General features: G+C 37.2%; 1 protein-coding gene across 6 annotated transcripts in view; it reads left to right on the top strand.

Moving 5' to 3' along the window:
- The window catches only part of INPP4B (inositol polyphosphate-4-phosphatase type II B), an 857,173-nt gene that overhangs the window by 693,553 nt on the left and 144,958 nt on the right, over positions 1 to 18,662 (top strand). For all 6 annotated transcript variants that reach the window (XM_070386586.1, XM_070386587.1, XM_070386583.1 and 3 more), the window contains one exon: positions 18,462 to 18,639. In XM_070386586.1, the coding sequence (XP_070242687.1) occupies positions 18,462 to 18,639 (178 nt within the window). The remainder of the gene's footprint in view (positions 1 to 18,461; positions 18,640 to 18,662) is intronic.

The raw sequence follows: 18,662 nt of genomic DNA, 5'->3' as shown, positions 1-18,662 counted from the left end.
GTGGTCATTTAAATTGTTCTGTTTTTTTGTTATAATTCTCTATCTTTGCAAGGTTCACCCTTAATCTTATGTTTCTGAAAGTTTGTTTCTTTTTTTATAAAATTCCTAGAAGTGAAATTTCTTAGTTGTGGTGGTTACGTGTTAGAGATGCTATATAATGCCCTCCAGAAGATGTTATATCACTGTGCATATGATGCTAATTGCCCACATGTTCTTTTAAATTTTTTTATTCAAGTACTGTTGATTTATAGTGTTTTGAATGTAAAACAAAGTGATGCACTTATACAAATATATGTGTGTATACATAAATCCCTGAGAGCTCAGTTGGTAAAGAATCTGCCTGTAATGCAGGAGACCCCAGGTCAATTCCTGGGTCAGGAAGATCCCTTGGAGAAGGGCTAGGCTACCCACTCCAGTATTCTTGAGCTTCCCTTGTGGCTCAACTGGTAAAGAATCTGCCTCCAATATGGGAGACCTGGGTCCTATCACTGGGTTGGGAAGATCCCCTGGGGAAGGGAAATGCTACCCACTCCAGTATTCTGGCCTGGAGAATTCCATGGACTGTATAGTCTTTGGGGTCACAAAGAGTTGGACACGACTTTCACTTCACTTCACTTTACCTCACTTAATGTACACACACACACACATCCTTTTTCAGATTCTTTTCTATTATAGAGTATTACAAGATATTGAATTAGTTCCCTGTGCTATACAGAAGGTCCCTGTGCCCACGTATTCTTAGGCATTGGGCTTCATACACCATCTCTGTGCTAAGCCCAGGCATGGGTCTTCAGATTCAGACTTGTGTTCATAACCATTTAGTAGAGAGCTCCATGTTAATAGTGTCATCCACATACCTCAAAGTCAATGTATTCAGCTATCTCTCATCTTCTTATCCACAAACTTTTCTTAGGGACTGTTTTTCTTAATTAAGACATCACCAGATGTTCAACTTCGAAATGCAAAAATCCTGGACTACTCTTCTTCCTTTGCTTCCACTTCCAAAAAAAATCAGTTTTGTCATTTCTTGTTTCTCAGGAAGTCATTAATTTCCATAATTGCTTATGGTTTAGGATAGTCCTAATCTGTAGAACCAACATCTTTTAAATATTCTACTGCCGTATCTCTTAGTCACTCTCCATCTTCCAGACTGGCTCTCATCTCACTTGGTATTCTCACCTTGCTTGAAATAATATTTCTAAAAGGGAAATATGATCTTGTGATTTCATTATTTTAAACATTTCAAAGCTGCCTCTTGCCTGGAGAATAAAGCCCAAGGTGCATAATATTTTCACGTGTAATCTGAACCTGGGGCTTCCCTGGTATCTCATTGGAAACAAATCCGACTGCCAATGCAGGAGACGCAAGTTCTGTCCCTGGGTTGGAAAGATCCCCTAGAGGAGGAAATGGCAACCCATTCCAGTATTCTTGTATGGAGAATTCCATGAACAGAGGAGACTGGCGGGCTACAGTCCACGGGGTCTCAAAAGAGTCAGAAATGACTTAATGACTAAACAACAACAATCTGACCCTGACTTCTTTTCCAGCTTCTTTTGCCACTCACACCATCTTCTCCTCCACTCACACCACCCCATGCTGAACCAGATCAAAGTCCTTCTGTTTCAGTTTTGCCTTGACGTCTTCACTTACCTCTTGCAAGGCCACATCTGTTTTTAACCTCCAGAGTTCCTAATTGCCTCTCTTCCATTCTATGCTGTGTGTGTGCCAGGGAATTGACTATGTCTGCATCCCAAGGAACTGATTGGATAAGTGTTCCTTGAAGCAGTAAGTATATGAGGGTGTAAATGAAAGAAGTGAAAGCTTTGTCATTGGAGTAAAAGGAAGAAAAAATTACTCTGCTCGAAGAGACCGCTGTGTCTGAATTAAGTGTCAGAAACATAGGGGCATTTGTGGTAAATGACTTGTAGGCTTTGAGACAGCCATTTGTCGGCGAACACAGTCTTTGTGTTTCCTCGTGCCTGACTAGGAAGGGAAAATATACTTTTATATGTTCTGAAAGAAGAAGCTTTTTTATTTTACAAAAGACATTTTGATTTTTATAAAAATAGCCAACTTAAAATCTGGTTCAATATTGGTCATGCAGTAGTGACTTTAATATTTAAAATTTGGCAACCTTCTTCCAGACACCTACCCAGAAGCTTGGGAAGCCAGGTGTGATCTGTTCAAGCTTCTTAAAGATTAAATCTTTCCTTTAAAGAAAATGACTTTAATTGTAAATGCAAACAAGTTTTCTAAATGATAATAGAATTTTGAGTGATAATAAATTAAGTAAAGAGAACAGTGTCTGAAAATGCTGAAACACATAATCTTAATGGTGTGATCTCAGAAAATCACGGAACAGTTACCCTATAGTTGCTTATATACACTGTAGCTGTGGCTTATTTCTATTGAAATCATTAGATTGTTAGAAACAGTGATCACAACCTTGAGATTTTTGAGGAAAGATAAATATATCATCACTCTTAGGAAGATAATTTGACTTCACAATTAAATATTTTCATTTCACGCAGTTATTAAGATATGACTTTTCATTTTATCTCAGAAGAAAAAATTAATTGGTAGAAATATTAGAACTTAAAAGTTAAATGTGAAATATACAGCAGGCTATAGAAACATCGTTTTCTGGTACTTACAAAACTAAATATGAGAAGAAAATATGGTTTGATGACTTATTTTCTATGAATCAGGAGTTGCATTTCTTCTTCACCATAAACTAAAAAAATGTTTAAAATCATGACATAGTTATGTTATTTTAACTAGTATGCATTTAGTCTGAGGAAAAATATAGAGACTCAGATTAAATCCTGAGTAATTTCCAACATGTTCTTTAAAGCTCTCTGTGTCTGTATGTTAGTCGTTCAGTTGTGTCTGACTCTTTGCGATCCCATGGACTGTAGCCTGCCAGGCTTCTCTGTTCATAGGATTCTCCAGGCAAGAATACTGGAGTGGATTGTCAATTCCTTCTCCAGGGAATCTTCCTGACCCAGGGATTGAACCCAGATCTCCCACATTACAGGCAGATTCTTTACCATCTGAGCCACCAAGGAAGCCCTAAAAGCTCTCTATTAGCTTAGATATTTATATCCATAATCCCAAAGTCAGAAAACAGAAAAGAAAGTCATCTACAAATTGTTGTTGTTCAATCACTAAGTTGTGTCTGATTCTTTGCAGCTGCATGAACTGCAACACAGCAGGCTTCCCTGTCCTTCACTATTTACCTGAGTTTGCTCAAACTCATGTCCATTGAGTCAGTGATACCATCCAACCATCTTATCCTCTGCCGCCGCCTTCTCTGAATTTAATCTTTCCCAGTATCAGGGTCTTTTCCAAGAAGTCAGTTTTTCACATCAGTGGCCAAAGTATTGGAGTTTCAGCTTCACCACCAGTCCTTCTAATGAATATTCAGGGTTGATTTTCTTTAGGATTGACTGGTTTGATCTCTTTGCAGTCCAAGGGTCTATCAAGAGTCATCTCCAGCACCACGTTTGGAAAGTATCAATTCTTCAGCACTCAGCCTTCTTTATGGTCCACCTCTCATATCCATACATGACTACTGGAAAAACCATAACTTTGACTAGACAGACCTTTGTCAGCAAAGTGATGTCTCTGGTTTTTAGTACACTGTCTAGGTTTGTCATAGCTTTTCTTCCAAGGAGCAAGAATCTTTTAATTTTGTGGCTGCAGTCATAAATCACCAGAAAACTTAAAAATACTCTATTTTCTGGAACCTTAGAAACTAATTCTAGAGCACCTCATTCTTTGCAAGTACTGTCATTAGTGAAATTACTGACTTTACAAAGGGCTTCCCTGGTGGCTCAGTGGTAAAGAACCCACCTGCCAATGCATGAGACATAAGAGATATGAATTTGATCTCTGGGTCAGGATGACTCCCTAGTGGAGGTCATAGAAGTCCACACCAGTGTTCTTGCCTGGAGAATCCCATGGACAGAGAAGCCTGGCAGGGTACAGTCCACAGGGTCACAAAGAGTTGGACACGACACCATGCACACACTAACTTTAAAAAATGTACACATGGGATCTGTGTCATGGAAAAATCACACAGTTGGCTTGTGTGACGAGAAAAATTGTGTCACTGCATAATCTTTATTAGATGAGACCTTGCCTGAACTATTCCAATGTCTTCTTCCCTGTCAGGAGGCTTGTGTAAGTGAGTAGTTATTGCAGTGTTTCTGTTGGAGAAAGATGGCTTGGTTAGGATGGTTTACGCACAGGTGGAGAGAAGGGGATCAGTTGCAGAGATATTTTAAAAGACTCGGCAATTGTTTGGACTTTATGTGTCTGTTTGGTGGTGCCATTCACTGCACTTTGGCTTAGGAACTCCAGCAACACAGAGCCGCGGAAAGAAAGACACAGAGACAGAGAAGAGCAGATAGAGAGAAAGAAGGGGTAAAGGATGAGAGCCAGATTGGAAGAACACTTGTTCGCTGTGTCAAGTCATGACAGCTCATCATATAGGCTAAGAGGATGGTAAGTTTGGTCTGGAGAGGAACATGATCAGATGTGCAGTTTGAGTTACTATATGGAGAGAACTAACAGGAGCAAACAGGCTATTACAGTAGTACTGATGGGAGGAAATGGGTGAGTACGGAGTTGAAGATTTAAGGACATTTTTATAGGATTTAAGTCCAAGTGAATGAGGAATTGCGGTAACTCGGCAGGGTTGAAGGGCTCTTAGATTTCTGGTTAATTTCACTGGGTGAATGGCCAGGTCACTCGAAAAGGGAATAGAAATTTCACCCTTTGTTTCCAGCAGTTGCTTAATAAGATCAGTCGTCTATATTCAATATGAAAGGAAGTTGGGGGAAATAAAATTACTGAGTCTGTCTTTTTTGCAATAAAGTATCTTTTAGGACTTAGAACTTACAAGGAATCTCAGAGATTACAAATTCTCCTATTTATTTTATCAGTGAGAATAATGATTTTCAAAGACTGAACTGCTCATGCAGCTAATGATGTAGCTGGAAAATCAGACTTCTGTGGCTACTCTCAGGTTCTGTATGCATTCATCCTCATGCTATCAGTAGATTTTCAGCATGAAATGTATATGTTCTTAATAAATGAATAATGTTAGTTTACAGATGACCTTTCTAGGAATTGAATAGGAATTTTTAAAACTTTGATCTATTCAACTCTTTCTGGGCTGTTATGAGAACAATATAATGTTCAAAGTAAATTACATTATCTATACTATACAAAAGGATGCCTGACTTGATACAGTAGTTTTGCATGCAGATCAGTTCTTATTTTAATTTGCTCCTATATAGTAGGCAATAAAAATATTTCTAGGACTCTAGCTTCACTGAGGGGCTTCCCAGGTGGTACTACTGGTAAAGAATCTGCCTGCCAATGCAGAAGACACAAGATATGCACATTTGATCCCTGGGTTGGGAAGATCTCCTGGGGAAGGAAATGGCAACCCTCTCAGTATTCTTTCCTGGAAAATTCCATGGGCAGAGGAGCCTGGTGGACTACAATCCATGGGGCTGCAAAGAGTCAGACAGGACTGAGCGCATACACACCCACACCCACACACACACCCACACCCACACACACACCCACACCCACACACACGGCCTCACCGGTTCTCTGTTTGCAACCTTCCAAAATACACCTCAGGAAAACCACTTATTTAGGAATATACATATAATAAAAATAATTTTTAAAAAGGCAAATATTTCAGGTGTCCATAGAGTCCATTCATAATAGTAAAATATTAGAAACATCTTGAAAGAATATATTTATACAAGCTATTCTGCATCACTAAAGTGGAACACTGTATAGTCATTTCAATTAGTATGTGGATTATTAGGTATCTAGAGATGCGATTCATGGGGTCGCAAAAAGTCGGACACGACTGAGCGACTGAACTGAACTGAACTGAACTGAGAGATGTATATAAAATGTATTCGCAAGAAAACATGAAATCGTGTATACACAGAGGAGATGCATCAGTGAATGTTTTGGAAAGGATAACAAATTTACTTAAGAGTGGTAGAGGTAGATAGAGAGTCCTATTTCCTTTAGGACTTTCTCTTTGTTTTCCATCTTTCCTTTTCTTTCTTTCTTTCTTTTTTTCTGTATTTAGTTATGGAATAAGAGAAATGTCTTTCTAAAACCCTTTGCCCCTAACACTTTCAGCAAATATGGAAAAACTAGGTATCATTAAAAAAATCTCCAAAAACAAAATACCTAGAAAATTTGCAATGTGACATTCTTTTTCATTGCTCCTTTTTTAAAATTTATTTTTTAATTTGAGTATAATTGCTTTACAATGTTGTGTTAGTTTCTGCTGTATAAGAATGTGAATCAGTTATAAGTATAGATATATCCCCTCCCTCTCGTTGCTCTTAAACAAAGTTCTGACCTCTTAGAAATGTAAAGAGCTATAGTACTGAGTAGTCAGTAAACAAACCCTGAAACTGTGGTTACCTGGGCAATTTTTGTACACGTTTAGAATGTAGAGCCTTAGATTTTCAAGGACTTATGGGAAGCAGCTATTTATCCCCTTTCTCTTCTACTCTGCTACCAGCCCTGTCTGTAGCATTTAGGGGACAGGCATCTTCATACTCATCCAATGATTATCTTGCTGAACAACTCTAACCTTTTGCTTTTCTCTGAGCATTGACCGAGTAGCAGTCATTAAGTATTTGTCGAAAACAATTTATGGTGAAATGATTTTTGAATTCTTTCTTATGTCTAATTTGTGTTATAACATAGAATTATACATCTTTTTAAATGAGCTTTGTTTTAATTAGAAGGTGAGAACTTTCCAATTATATTTTGTTTCAATATATGCTGTACCTACCAACATGTTTCTAAGAGATATTTTCTGTGTTAGCTAAGGGATTGTAATTTTTTCTAATTTAAAATGGATCAATACCATGTTCATGAAAACAATTATCTGAAGAACAAATATTATTCCATTATATAGATTTAGGAATTGAAACCTCAGTAGGTTAAGTAACTTAGTCTAGCACATACACAAGTATTGTGTAGATGGTAGAACCAGGATTAAAATGCAGGTTGTTATTATTATACAGTTTGAACTCTTAATGATGTTTTATGAACATTTGTTACCTTATGAACATGGTATTGGAGAAGGGTAGCAAAACATCATTAACAGTTCAAACTGTATTTGAATCCTGTGTTCAAACCTGCATTTGAATCCTTATTCTAACATGTATAGTAGTTGTATGTTCTAGACCAAGTTACTTAACCTACTGAGGCTTCAATTCCTAAATCTATATAGTGGAATAATATTTGTTCTTCAGAAAGTTGTTGCCATGATTAAAATAATCCCTGAAAGGAAATTAGCATAATTCTAGCCCTATATTATAGACCCAATAATTATTAGCTATTAAAATGAGAGAGAGAGAGACTTGGATTTTTAGTATAAATTCTACAGTATAAATTATTGGCTTTTTTAGAGCTCCTCCATAAAAATATCAGACTTAACAGGGAAAAAAATGAAATGGATCCTAAATATACCTTCTGTTTTCCTGTACTTTTATCCCAGAATCATAATTACCAGCATTATAACATCATATTCTGGGAACATTTGAGTTTTTCCCCTAGCTTAGTTGAGGTATAATTGACAAATAAAATTTTTATATATTCAAGGTGTATAACTTGATGTTTTGATATATGTAAATATTGTGAAATAATCACTGCAATCAAGCTAATTAGCCTTTCCATCATTCCACATAGTTAGCATTTTCTTTTTTCTTTTTTTTTGTGTGGTGAGAACACTTAAAATTTACCCTTTTAGCAAGTTTCAAGAACACAGCACAGCATCATTAACTAATCACCAGGCTGTACCTTAGGTCTTGGGAACTTAAACATTTTTCATAAATGAAACTCCATACCCCTTGACCGGTATCTGACCAGTATCTCCCCATTTCCTTCCTCAGACCCTGGGAACCAGCACTCTACTCTCTATTCCTGTACTATAATTTGCATACCATGCAATTGACCTATTTTAAATACACAGTTCAGGGACTTTTAGTAAATTTGTACAACTGTGTGATCCTTATCACAATCCAATCTTAGGGCATTTCCATATGCCTAAAAATATCCCTCAGGCCCATTTGCGGTCAGGGGAACATTTGCCTCTAAATATATTTAGGAATGGTTTCTATTCTTTTTTCTTTTTTAATTAATTCATTTCTTTTAATTGGAGGCTAATTACTTTACAATTTTGTAGTGGTTTTTGCCATACATTGACATGAATCAGCCATGAGTGTACATGTGTCCCCCATCCTGAACCCCCCTCCCACCTCCTTCCCCATCCCATCCCTCAGGGTTGTCCCAGTGCACCAGCTTTGAGTGCCCTGTTTTATGCATCGAACTTGGACTGGTGATCTATTTCACATACGGTAATATGCATGTTTCAATGCTACTCTCTCAAATCATCCTGCCTTCTCCCTCTCCCACAGAGTTCAAAAGTCTGTTCTTTATATCTGTGTCTCTTTTGCTGTCATCATTACCATCTTTCTAAATTCCATATATATGCGTTAGTATACTGTATTGGTGTTTTTCTTTCTGACTTACTTCACTCTGTATAATCGGCTCCAATTTCACCCACCTTATTAGAACTGATTCAAATGTGTTCTTTTTAATGGCTGAGTAATATTCCATTGTATATATGTACCACACTTTCTTATTCATTCATCTGCTGATGGACATCTAGGTTGCTTCCATGTCCTGGCTATTATAAACAGTGCTGAGATGAACACTGGGGTAAACGTGTCTCTTTCAATCCTGGTTTCCTTGGTGTGTATGCCCAGCAGTGGGATTGCTAGGTCATATGGCAGTTCTGTTTCCAGCTTTTTAAGGAATCTCCACACTGTTCTCCATAGTGGCTGTACTAGTTTTCATTCCCACCAACAGTGTAAGAGGGTTCCCTGTCCTCCTCACCTTCTCCAGTATTTATTGTTTGTAGGCTTTTTAATAACAGCCAGTCTGACTGGCATGAGATGGTACCTCATGATGTTTTTGATTTGCATTTCTGTGATAATGAGTGATGTTGAGCATCTTTTCATGTGTTTGTTAGCCCTCTGTATGTCTTCTTTGGAGAAATGTCTGTTTAGTTCTTTAGCCCATTTTTTGATTGGGTCGTTTATTTTTCTGGTATTGAGCTGCATGTGCTGCTTGTATATTTTTGAGATTAATTCTTTGTAAGTTGCTTCATTTGCTATTATTTTCTCTCATTCTAAAGGCTGTCTTTTCATGTTGTTTATAGTTTCCTTCGTTGTGCAAAAGCTTTTAAGTTTAATTAGGTCCTATTTTTTTATTTTTGCTCTTATTTCCAATATTCTGGGAGGTGGGTCATAGAGGATCCTGCTGTGATTTATGTCGGAGAGTGTTTTGCCTATGTTTTCCGCTAGGAGTTTTATAGTTTCTGGTCTTACATTTAGATCTTTAATCCATTTTGAGTTTATTTTTGTGTATGGTGTTAGAAAGTGTTCTAGTTTCATTCTTTTACAAGTGGCTGACCAGTTTTCCCAGCACCACTTGTTAAAGAGATTGTCTTTTCTCCATTGTATACTCTTGCCTCCTTTGTGAAAGATAAGGTGTCCATAGGTGCATAAATTTATCTCTTGGCTTTCTATTTTGTTCCATTGATCTATATTTCTGTCTTTGTGCCAGTACCATACTGTCTTGATGACTGTGGCTTTGTAGTATAGTCTGAAGTCAGGCAGGTTGGTTCCTCCAGTTCCATTTTTCTTTCTCAAGATTGCTTTGGCTATTCGAGATTTTTTTGTATTGCCATACAAATTGTGAAATTATTTGTTCTAGTTCTGTGAAAAATACCATTAGTAGCTTGTAGGGAATACATTGAATCTATAGGTTGCTTTGGATAGTATACTCATTTTCACTATATTGATTCTTCTGATCCATGAACATGGTATATTTCTCCATCTATTTGTGTCATCTTTGATTTCTTTCATCATTAATAGTTTTCTATATATAGGTCTTTTGTTTCTTTAGGTAGATTTATTGCTAAGTATTTTATTTTTTTCATTGCAATGAAATTGTTTCCTTAATTTCTCTTTCTGTTTTCTCATTGTTAGTGTATAGGAATGAAAGGGATTTCTGTGTGTTAATATTATATCCCACAACTTTACTATACTCACTGATTAGCTCTAGTAGTTTTCTGGTGGTGTCTTTTGGGTTTTCTATGTAGAGGATCATGTCATCTGCAAACAGTGAGAGTTTTACTTCTTCTTTTCCAATCTGGATTCCTTTTCCTTCTTTGATTGCTGTGGCTAAAACTTCCAAAACTATGTTGAATAGTAGTGGTGAGAGTGGGCACCCTTGTCTTGTTCCTCACTTAGGGGAAATGCTTTCAATTTTTCATCATTGAGAATAATGTTTGCTGTGCGTTTATCATATATGGCTTTTATTATGTTGAGGTATGTTCCTTCTATGCCTGCTTTCTGGAGGGTTTTTATCATAAATGGATGTTAAATTTTGTCAAAGGCTTTCTCTGAATTTTTTGAGATAATCATATGGTTTTTATCTTTCAATTTGTTAATGTGGTGTATCACACTGATTGATTTGTGAATATTGAAGAATCCTTGCATCCCTGGGATAAAGCCCACTGGTCATGATGTATGACCTTTTTAATATGTTGTTGGATTCTGTTTGCTAGAATTTGGGGGTTGAGAATTTTTGCATCTATGTTCAGCAGTGATATTGGCCTGTAGTTTTCTTTTTTTGTGGCATCTTTGTCTGGTTTTAGTATTAGGGTGATGGTGGCCTCATAGAATGAGTTTGGCAGTTTACCTTCCTCTGCAATTTTCTGGAAGAGTTTGAGTAGGATAGGTGTTAGCTCTTCTCTAAATTTTTGGTAGAATTCACCTGTGAAGTCATCTGGTTCTGGGCTTTTGTTTGTTGGAAGATGGTTTCTATTCTTATACCTTATCTTATAGGCTTTCCAGGTTGCTCAGTGGTAGAGAATCTGCCTGCCAAGCAGAAGATGAGAGTTCAATCGATCCCTGGGTCGGGAAGATTCCCTAGAGAAGGAAATGGCAACCTTCTCCAGTATCCTTACCTGGAAAATCTCATGGACAGTGGAGCCTGGCAGGCTATAGTCCATGAGGTCACAAAGAGCTGGAAATGACTGAGAGACTCAATAACAACCTTCTCTGTATTTTAATGAGGTATATGAAAAATAATGCCCAGGATGGAGTTCAGAAAGTTTTTGGATGGAAGGGAATCAGGGGACCTGGTTTGGGTGTTACTCCATTGCATATTCACAGATTAGTGAGCATGAAAATACCAGAAACCAAACTAGGCAGAAATAGATCAACCAAACTCTTGGAAGTTGGCAAAAGAAATCAGGGCAAGTGAGACCATGGATAAATGGGAATAGGCCATGAAAGGAAGTGAAAACTCATTGAACTTTGTCAGATAATAGTGTCTAGGTGCCTTTTATTAGAGCAAGAATAGGACTAAAGGAAAGAACATGTGTATATAAGTATGTATATATATATATATATATATATATATGTTACATATTATACATATATTACACACACACACACACACACACACACACACACACACACGGTCCAACTGGTCAAAAAATGGCAGATAAGAGCATTCAAACTGAAAAGTAAGATTGTAGGAACCAGTGTGATCAGAGTCAATAGTTACATTTTCTTTGAGGGCAAGTTGAGCTAAAATGAAATGAATTTTAGGTGTTTTTGTTTGTTTGTTTTTCCTTTGATTAGCATTACTTATCACAGAGCTAATAAACAGCATCAAGGTTTGTTCAAAAACTGATTCTAAAATTTCCAAGAAACCAATATTTTTAAAAAGAGTATTTTCAGAGACAAACATCAATTTAATTTTAGATTTTGTAACTCATTTAATTATACAAGTGAAATCCATAGGAGGTAAACAAAAGCAGATATTGTTTTCCTTCAGGTTCTTTTTTATAAGCTACACTTCTAGCAAAAAGAAAAAAGGGAAAAAAGAATGGAAAGGATGAATGGGCGAAGGCAGAGCCATATGATTTCATATGATTGTGTGTGTGTGTGTGTGTGTGTGTGTTTTAACCTTCTACAATTTCCTGAAGCACATTGTTAAACCCTGTGAAGCCAGAAGGGTATATTCAAGTTCACTAAGGTGTACATTTTCATTTATTAGCCACATGATTTTCTTTTCAGAACTGAAAGCATGTTTGTCCCTCTCTCTGGATTCAGGAAATCTTTTTTTTTTTTTTTTTTTTAAAGCAGTGCTTGAGGAGGGGGAGAAAAAAAGAAGCGGAAATAGTCCTTCGATTTTCCCCAGGAGATTTAGTTCTGCAGCAGGAGTGGAAACACAGCACTCCATAGCAGTTTTTCCTAAGTTCATCCACCCTAATCCACCCGTGCCACGCCTCCTTCTGTTTTCTTCCTGTTCCCTCCTTGCCACCTCATCCTGTCTCATCTGTAGTTTTCCATGACTCCATTTGCCAATACAGTAGCCTACTTGAGTAAATGGGTTAAGGAATGGAGATAGCAGTGGCCTGGAGGAAGGAAGGCACAGATAAACAGCAGAGCAAGTTCCCGAACCTGGGGTATGGGCAATGGGTTAAGAAAGAACTGTTTTGTTTCTCTCTTCTTGCCTGCTTCCTGCCTTCATCCAACCTATGTGACTTAGTGACTAAACAACAACATAACATGAGGCAAAGATTTCAAAGTGTCAGTGGAAGGACAGAGGAGGGAAGACCAGTTTGTAGGCTATTGTGATAATCCTGGTGGAAGATGGTGGTGGCTTGCAAAAGCATGGTTGCAGTGAGTGTGGAAATGAGCAATTAGATTCTGCATATGTTTGGAAGAAGAAGGCAGAATTTTCTGTAAAATTTGGCACATGTTAGGAGAGGAAGAGATGTTGGCCACATCAGATGAGTTTGGTGTGAGTTATGGTAGGGAAGCTGTTATAGAGAATGGGGAGCAGATCAGGAGTTTGGTTTGGGATGTGATAAGTTGGGACTGTCAAGAGAAAAGTTTTTGCTTTTAATGGAGTTTAAGGAACAGTCTAGATGGGGAATGAATGAATTTCAAAATCATTAATACAACTGAGGTTTATAAAAGTTTAAATGAGATTACTTAGAAAGGACATGTTGATAAAAGCAAGGAAGTTTTCCAAGGACTGAGCCTTGGAACACGTAACACTAGTGTGCGTGTGCTAAATCACATTTGTTGTGTCCAACTCTTTGCAATCTTATGGATGGTAGCCCGCCAGGCTCCTCTGTCCTTGAGATTTTCCAGGCAAGAATATTGGAGAGAGTTGCCATGCCCTCCTCCAGGGGATCTTCCCAACCCAGGAATCGAACCCTTGTCTCTTCTGTCTCCTGCATCAGCCAGCAGATTCTTAACCACTAGCACCACCTGGGAATCCCAAATAATACTAAAGGATGGGAAAATAAGGAGGACCAACAAGAAGTGACTGAGCTGGGATATACACACGAAAACATACATCATTGTTGTAATTGTATTTCAGTTATCAATTCACACTTATAAATATGAATATTATTTTACTATGTGCTTTATTTTTCTTTATACCTCAAAAATTATACCTACCTCTAATAACAATATGCTCATGAACATATGAGTATGTGTATGTACGTATGCTAATTAATAGGATATTAAATAATTTAAATATATATTAAATCAAAGTGTATATTGTATATACATCCATCTATATACTTTAATTCACCATTTCACCAATATAAAACTATTATGATACTACTTTCAAATATTTACCCATGATTTGCTATAATATTTATATCCTATTAAATATTTTTTGTCCAAGCAAATATTTTGTCTTTGTCTGATTGATAGTTGATTCAAGTGTTTGGATTCAGTTTAAATTTCAGAGAACTATAAAATAGAATTTAGCTATATTCTTTTTATCTCAATAATTAAATTGTACTCATAACTTTCTATTTAAAAAGCTATAACAGTTAAATAACATGTTTAAAGAGTAAGGCAATGAATAGGTAGATGAAATTTATGCACACTTAAATTTATTTTATGGGTTGTGATTTTTTTTTTATACCATACTATTTCAAATTGGACACCAACATTGGCTTTTATTGTGGAAAATGAGTCTTTCAGCCTCACTAGGTAAGATGCTCATTATTAAAAGGCCTAACCAGGAGAACCAATGCGTACTACACAACTCTGTTCAAATAGAAACTGACTCAGGAACATGGGGCAGGAGTTACAGTTATGCCCCATGATGGGATGGTGATTGAAGACTGCATTAGGGATGGAGAGGAAGAAGGTGGGAATATATTGGGAGGGGAAAGATGAAAGGGTGATGGAAAAGTTTGGTGGGACCAACACTCATAATGAGAAGTGAACCTAAGCAATTTGTGCTGAATATAGAGTGCAGCAGAAACAGACTCAGAGACCTAGAAAACAGACCTGTGGTTGCCAGCGAGGGAGGGGCGACAGGTAGAATGGGAGTTTGGAGTTAGCAGATGCAAACCAGTGTATATAGAATGGTAAGCCGCAGGGTCTTACTGTAGTACGGGGAATTATATCCAATCCTGTGATAAATCATAGTGGAAAAGAATTTGAAAAAGCGTATGCCTGTATATAACTGAGTCACTTTGCTGTAGAGCAGAAATTAACACAACATTGTAAGTCAACTCTCCTTCAATTTTTAAAACAACAAGTGAAAATAAGACTAAAATTGAACAAAACTGTGAACATAAAGTTGGTGTACAGAAGTTGCCTTAGAGAAGGGACTTTGATCGGGGTCATTGTGTAGTGTGATCAGAGGTGTAGAGGACAACTATAGTCAAAACAGTGGCAGCTCATGTCTCTAAAATGTGCTTCACTGTTCACCTGCATCAGGATTTCCCGAGGTGCTTGTTAGGAAAGCTGCAACCCACTGCAGCAGAATCTCTTGGTGTTGCCAGGCACCTGCATTCTTTATTAAAGATACCCGGGCCCTGACATCATCCCCAAGTGAATCTTATGCCTGTTAAAATTTGAGCACCACTGAACTAGGGTATAAGGAAAGAATATGCAAGAAATAAATCTTGACAATGTATTCTCTCCAGTGGAGAGGAGACACTCAGGGAATCTCCGAGTAAGAAATGTGTAGATAAAACAATGAAAATGGAAAAGGTTCAGAAATAAAGTAACAGTGAACTGCCAGGGAAGTATGGTATGAGTCAAGGAGGAAGGTCGTGGTGACAGAGGTCAAAAAGGGGCCATGGACTGGGACTCCCTTGGTGGTCCAGTGGGTAAGACTCCTTGCTCCCAATGCAGGGGGCCTGGGTTCCATCCCAGGTCAAGGAACTGTTATAGATTCCACATGCCACAGTGAAGATCAAAGATCCTGAGTGCCACAACTAAAACTTGGATCAGTCAAATAAATAAGCAAATAAAAATAAAAACTTAATAATAATAAAAGAGTGCATGGGAATGAACATGAGAGAGATAAGGAATGACATACCCAGAAAGAGGACAGATCTGTGAAGATAGGGTGGGAAGACCACACTGGCTTTCCTGAGCTAAGCCATGGGAGGCCTGTCCATCCCCTTAAGATGAAACCAGAAAGCAATTATAAGGATAGAAGAGCAGATCAGTTAAAAGGGACCATGGAGCAGCCCCCACAGGCTGCTTTCTGTGTATGGTCCTTAATAAGTCATATTCTCGGCTGTCAAAAATGCTGGGTATTAAACGACATCCCCACCCTGGTGACACATCGGTAACTTTATGTATGTTTTTCATTGAAGTATAGTTAATTTACAATGTTATGTTACTTTTATCACTGTACAGCAAAGTGATTCATTTACACACACACATATTCTTTTTTCAGATTCTTTTCCCTTATAGGTTATTAGAAAATATTAAGAATAGTTCCCTGTGTTATACAGTAGGTCCCTGTTGGTTATCTATTTTATATTTAGTAGTGGGTATGTCAATATCTTTATATAATAATTTTTTTTGCAGTAATAACACAGAGTTGTTTGATTTACTCAAGACTCTGGTGAATTTAATTTTGTATCCAGTCTGAGTACAGGTGAGTAGGAGGACATTCCAGTTCATGATTTTTGTTAAAGGCCTCAGCACAGTCTCCTAGGAGATCAGAAGAACCAGAAAGAGAGATAATTGTCAGGGACAATTGTTTTCTCTCTCTTCCTCACCGTTGTTACTTGTCATCTGCTTTGGTTTGCATTAAAATAAGTGGTGTACTTTATTTTTAAACTCCTGCTTCTGAAATTAAAAAAAAAAAAATCTTTGAGTACAAAATTAAGAGCAAATTCTCATCATGTTTCTTAGCCTTTATAAACCTCTATCCTTCATTCAGCTTCTTGTCCTGTCTCCCAAATAGTCCAAGCAACCAAGGACATTTTAAATATAATTGTGAAAAAAGTAAATAAAATAATAGATTTATTGTATTGTCTCCCTAAAGAAACAAATACTTTGTTCTGTAAATCATTAGTGTAAAGGGAAAGGAGAGCTTCCGAGATGTTAAGTTTTCTTATTGGATGCTAATATTTTGAAATAAGAAATGGAAAGAATTATGAGGACCTACATAGCACAGGAACTCTGCTAATGTTATGTGGCAGCCTGGATGGGAGGGGAATGTGGGGGAGAACGGGTACGTGTAGATGTAAGGCTGAGTCGCTTGGCTGTGTATCTGATACCGTCACAACATTGTTAGTCAACTGTATTCCAACATACCTATGGCTGACTCATGTTGATGTTTGGTAGAAACCAGTGCAATTCTGTAAAGCAATTATCCTTCAAAATAAATAACTTTTATTTATTTTAATAATAAATTTAACAAAATAATTTATTTAACAAAAATAAATATATTTTTTAAAATGGAAAAAAGAATAGAAGAAAAATGGAATTATGGGAATGTTAATAATTGAGCTGGTAAATGTAAAGAGAATAATCAATATACTCCACAGGGGTTGCAAGGTGAAATCCAGCAAAGGGTTTATGTGCCCATGGGTCATAAAGCCAAACTCAACTCTGATAGCAAAGTAGGGATTTATTGCAGAACACCAAGAAGGAAATGGCAGGCAAGCCTCAGGGCCACTCCATCTCAGTCTTTTGAGTTTGGGAATTTTCTTTTTCTTTAAAGGGGAAGAAGAAAGGGCCAGGATAATCATAGTTTCGGGAGTCCAGGGTATGTCTGGTTTATGATTTTTGGGCCAGGTGGTCCTAACTTGAGACTGTTAGTTCATTGTGCCCTGGAGAAACAACCTGAGTTTGTAAGTTAATGATGATATCTACAACAACAATTATAGTATATTGACAATGGTACAGACAACAGCAATTTTAATCAACTGGTTGATGAGCACAAGATTGAGGTCAAAGAGGACAAGAATGGGTATCAAATTTTGAGTAGAGATAGGAATCATAAACTCTGTAAGGGAACTTTGTTTCAGGAAGACTTAGTTTCAATGGTATAATGAAAAAAAGCACTGATGGTTGGGTATAAAGGGATATAACCAAGTGTTGCACCCACCATGTCAGTGTACCAACCGTGGCCACTCTTCTTTTTCTTTGAAGTTTTGCTGCAATGTCCCCTCATCTTTCTTAATGCAACTGGACAAAGACGTCATCAATTGATGGAATTCTTACCCCCATAATGTGCTTAACCAATTCTTAACTGATGATTATAAAAGTCAATAATTCTTTCATTTGTAGGCAGTTTTAGATATTTTTACAAGTCAAATGAGGAAACTGCGAACAAAAAGGGTGGTGAAAAAAATAGCATAATGGAATTTTTATGTTATCAATGTCCCGTTTCTATCCAACAAAATTCTGCATATGCTCACTTGGCCTTAATTTATATTCTCCCCATTTCTCAGCTATTAGAATTTATGCCCTCTGCCCTAACTATCATGGGGAAGATATACATAGTAATTATTAAATTATTGCTCTGTGTCATGCACTATTTTAAGCATTTCACATGAATGATGGCGGATCTTACCCACCTCTTAGAACTGTTTGGTTAATTATTCCCACTTTCCTGATGAAGAAACTAAGATTACCCTAAGATCACCTGGCCTACTAAGTGGCAGAGCCAGGATCTATATTCATAATGGCCTAAATATAAAGGTTCATACTCTTCGCTCTGTACTGTGTGACCTCAGGTTCATTAGTAATTAAATTTGTTTTGAATGCTAATTCTTGACATATGCAATCGTGAAAAATCTTCTTAGTGCTTAAGCAAGGACTAGAATCATTTCACCTAGTCTTTCAAAATATCTTGGTCATTTGACTTGAAAAAACTCAGAATATCACAAAAATCTCTTAGAGTAATTCTTATCTGTTCAGTAGGAAGTCGTGCTATTAGGAGTTCTGTTTATTACTTAGCATCTGGTCCTGAGTGCTGACAGTTCTTTCTGCTTGTTGTGTAATTCGCCTTTATCTTTGTTGTTGCAGTACTGGATACCAGTTTATTTACTATTCACCTGAAAACACAGCCAAAGCAAAAGAAGTTCTCAGCAACATCAATCAACTACAACCTCTGATAGCAGCCCATGCAGACCTACTGCTTAATTCTGCAAGCCAGCACTCTCCAGACAGCTTGAAGAATTCTTTAAAGATGCTTTCAGAAAAAGTAAGATCCAAATCGTCACTGCA

Source organism: Bos mutus, chromosome 17 (genome assembly GCF_027580195.1).
Source record: "Bos mutus isolate GX-2022 chromosome 17, NWIPB_WYAK_1.1, whole genome shotgun sequence".
In the NCBI taxonomy this organism is placed as follows: Eukaryota; Metazoa; Chordata; class Mammalia; order Artiodactyla; family Bovidae; genus Bos; species Bos mutus.
This window is presented reverse-complemented; position numbering and strand designations above follow the sequence as displayed.